The 3,517-nt window shown below is 33.8% G+C and overlaps 1 protein-coding gene across 1 annotated transcript; it reads left to right on the top strand.

Annotated features, from left to right (window-relative positions):
* The first annotated feature begins 382 nt into the window (after nucleotides 1-382).
* Nucleotides 383-1,438, top strand: LOC108482207 (uncharacterized). The gene has a single exon (XM_017785323.2). The coding sequence runs from the start codon at nucleotides 534-536 to the stop codon at nucleotides 1,188-1,190; it is 657 nt and encodes a 218-aa protein (XP_017640812.1). The 5' UTR covers nucleotides 383-533; the 3' UTR covers nucleotides 1,191-1,438.
* Nucleotides 1,439-3,517: the final 2,079 nt, after the last annotated feature.

Below are 3,517 nucleotides of genomic sequence, written 5' to 3'. Positions count from 1 at the left end.
AAATTGTTTATTTAAAATATTTTAATTTTTTTATCATTAACAATGTGACAAATATAATATATTAGTGACACATAAAATTCATTCACTGATAGTGCATGAAATATAATATAATATTTTTATATTTAAAAAATCCATCTACAATAAAATAAAATTAAAAACCGTGGCATTAAAGATCTAAAACTTCAACTTTACTAAAGAAATGATTTACTATATATTAAAAAAAAACTTAAAAGCATTAAAATAACACAAAACAATGAAGCATCCTTGGGTTATTATAGTCCCATTTTTTTTTTATTAAAGTACAAAAAAGGAGAGAAAAAAAACACCTTTTATTAATTTCGTTTAGCTTCCGTTTCTCTTCTTTATTTTCATACGCTATATATATCCCTTCACTTCGTCGCCCCCTTTAACCCCAAACAAACACTCATTTCTTTTCTCTCTCTCTCTCTCTCTCTCTCTCTCTCTCTCTCTCTCTCTCTCGCTCAAAGCTAACCCAAAAGAAAATTACTAGAAGCAAATTAAAAGGCAAAAAAATGGAGCAAAATTTGCCAGTGATCACCAAAAGAGTGTGGAGCATTGTGAGGGCACTTCTTTTCATGATGAGAAAAGGGATTTTCTCAAAGAAAAAGTTCATGGTTGATCTCAACATGGTGCTTAAACGTGGCAAAATCGCCGGCGCCAAAGCCATTGGCAACCTCATGTTCCACCATCACCACCGCCAAGTCTCACCCAAGTGTTCCATGGATGTGTCCACGGCGGCGGTGGCCAAAGCAGCAGTCCAAGAGTACGAGTTCAGCTGCAGCAACACCCCCAACTACATCTTCCCTTTCAACCTCGCTGCCAAGAAGAAGAACGGCGGCATTCACAACTACTACCACCACTTCTTCGGGTGCGCCCACGCTCCTCCTACCCACGAAGACGACATGGTGACCATGAACGCCGTGAAGGTTGTCTTGGAGATGCTTAACAACAATGACAACACCATGATGGAAGCTACTGTTGCTGCTTCCCCTATGTTACCAGGGTTCGGACAAACCCCATTGGCCAGGCAACTTAGGATAACCGACTCCCCATTTCCGTTAAGGGATGTTGATGAAGACAACGGCTACGTAGACAAAGCTGCGGAGGATTTCATTAACAGGTTTTACAAGGATTTAAGGCAGCAAGATAAGAGACTGTCCGAGTTGTAAATTGGAACTCTTTTGCTCTCCCCATGGTTTTAATTTCCTTGCTCCAGACTTCATATATATATGGTTAATTACTTTTTGGGGTTTTTAATTTTGTTGCTGATATCAAAGAACATCATAAAAAACACAGTGAAATAATGGAATTTGCAGGTTTTTTCTTTCTTGTAAGTTCGATACAATGTTAAAGACCTGTTTATGTTCATGTTGTAATATGAATGAGAAGCACTGTGCCCATACGCACTTTATTCAAATCTTCAATTCTTCTTACCATTAGTCTTTTTCTTACATCTGAAGCAGATCATATAAGTCAAATGTTGTGTTTTGTGTTATAATAAATTTTAAGATCCAAATTGCAACGGCTAATTTGGTATTGGAAAAGAAAAATGAAAGGCTTTTAGAGCCTGATGGATCCACTCCAACTTTCATTTTTATGTTATCATCCCACTAAGTTAAAAGTTAACTTAGAACTGGACCCCTTCTTCCTTTTTTTTTTTTTTTTAAAAAAAATCAACTTTTTTCCTTTTTATAGTTTTCCCTTTTTAGTATTTTATTTTCAATTTTTTTTTTTAAAAAAGGAAGATAGTGAGGAAACTACACAATTGTGGTTTAGCATGGTTTACTTTAGGAATTGAATTTACAGTAAGGCCAATTATTGAAATACAAATGGTGGCAGTTGACAATAAAGTTATCACACAGCAAAAGTAATTGGCGCGCACACACACACCAAAAAAAAAAAAAAATCGAGGCAAAAACAGGCAAGATTTTAAGTTGAAAAGTAGGTTCATCCAACTTTAATTTCGATTAATTTATTAATTAAATTATAATCCACCCAGCCAGCAACCTCGTCTATCAAATCCATTGCCTTGTTTGTTTTTTTACTAAATTGCAACTAAATCTTATTATATCACGTAAATTATTATTTTATTGGCCAATATAGAAAAATCGCATCAACGTATAGATTGCTATACTTTTGATAAAATTATAAATGTTGATCGTGCATGGTATGTATGGTATAAGCTTTATATGTTCTCTTTATTAACTTTCCAAATATTTATTACAAACACTTATTTTATTTAAGTTCTCAAACTATTAAGTCGAATAAAAATCTGTTTAAACATTTAAATTTACGTTCTCTTTATTATTATAATAATAACGGTGTAAAAATAAAATAAAATAAAATAAAGAACACACAAATTTTACGTGAAAACCCTTTTGGGAAAAATCAAGAGAGAGAAGAAAATTCACTATTCGAAAATTTGAATCAAATACAAGAGGAATAGACTATGTCTATTTATAAACTTACAAAGCCATATTCTATAAGATTGAAACACCTTATCTAATCAATATAAAATACGATGGAAAATAAAATAAAAGTAAAATCCATATAGAACTAGACTTTTTTATTTTATTTTATTTTAGAATAAGGTTTTAAACCTTATTAAACTCCATCTATTTTATATTGATTAGATAAGGTGTTTCAATCCTACTAGAATATGGCTTTGTAAGTTTCATAAATAGACATAGTCTATTCCTCTTGTATTTGATTCAAAATTTTCGACATAGTGAATTTTCTTCTCTCGCCTCGTGGTTTTTTTCCTAAAGGATTTCACATAAAATTTGTGTGTTCTTTATTTTATTTATTTTATTTTATTTTATTTTCACAAATTGGTATCGAGCTTCGGGTTATTCATCTCGATCACGATAATGGTGTCTTTGAAGTATGAAATTCCGCTGTTGGATCGCAACACCAGATTTGCGTTGTGGCAAATTAGGATGCAAGCAGTTCTTGCACAGATGGATCTGGAGGATGCCCTGCTAAGGATAGATAAGATGCCTTCGACATTAACAGATGAAGAGAAGAAGCGTACGGATCGAAAAGCATTAACACAATTACATCTGCATTTGTCCAACGAAATTTTGCAGGATATGATGAAAGAGAAAACTGCCGCTGCATTATGGAAGAGGCTAGAACAAATATGTATGTCGAAAACTCTAACAAGCAAGTTGCATATGAAGCAGCGTCTTTATGCTCATCGTTTGGAGGAAGGTACGTTTATACACGAACACTTAATGTTGTTTAAAGAAATTCTCTCAAACTTGGAGGCCATGGAGGTTCAAGATGATAAGGAAGATCTAGGGTTGATTCTACTTTGTTCGTTGCCCCGCCTTATTCAACCTTTAGAGACACTATTTTATATAGCCATGAGTCTCTCACAGTTGATGAGGTTTATGATTCTTTAACCTCGTATGATAAGATGAAGCATCTTGTGGTTAAACCCGACTCTCAGGAAGAGGGTATCATTGTTCGTGGGAGACAAGATCGGAATGCT

This window comes from Gossypium arboreum, chromosome 10, assembly GCF_025698485.1.
Source record: "Gossypium arboreum isolate Shixiya-1 chromosome 10, ASM2569848v2, whole genome shotgun sequence".
Lineage (NCBI taxonomy): Eukaryota > Viridiplantae > Streptophyta > Magnoliopsida > Malvales > Malvaceae > Gossypium > Gossypium arboreum.
Note: the sequence above shows the minus strand (reverse complement) of the source record. Positions and strands in the feature narration are given on the sequence as shown.

Excerpts from the sequence above, each read along its gene's own strand:
- LOC108482207 (XM_017785323.2), top strand. The coding sequence starts at position 534 with ATGGAGCAAAATTTGCCAGTGATCACCAAAAGAGTGTGGAGCATTGTG.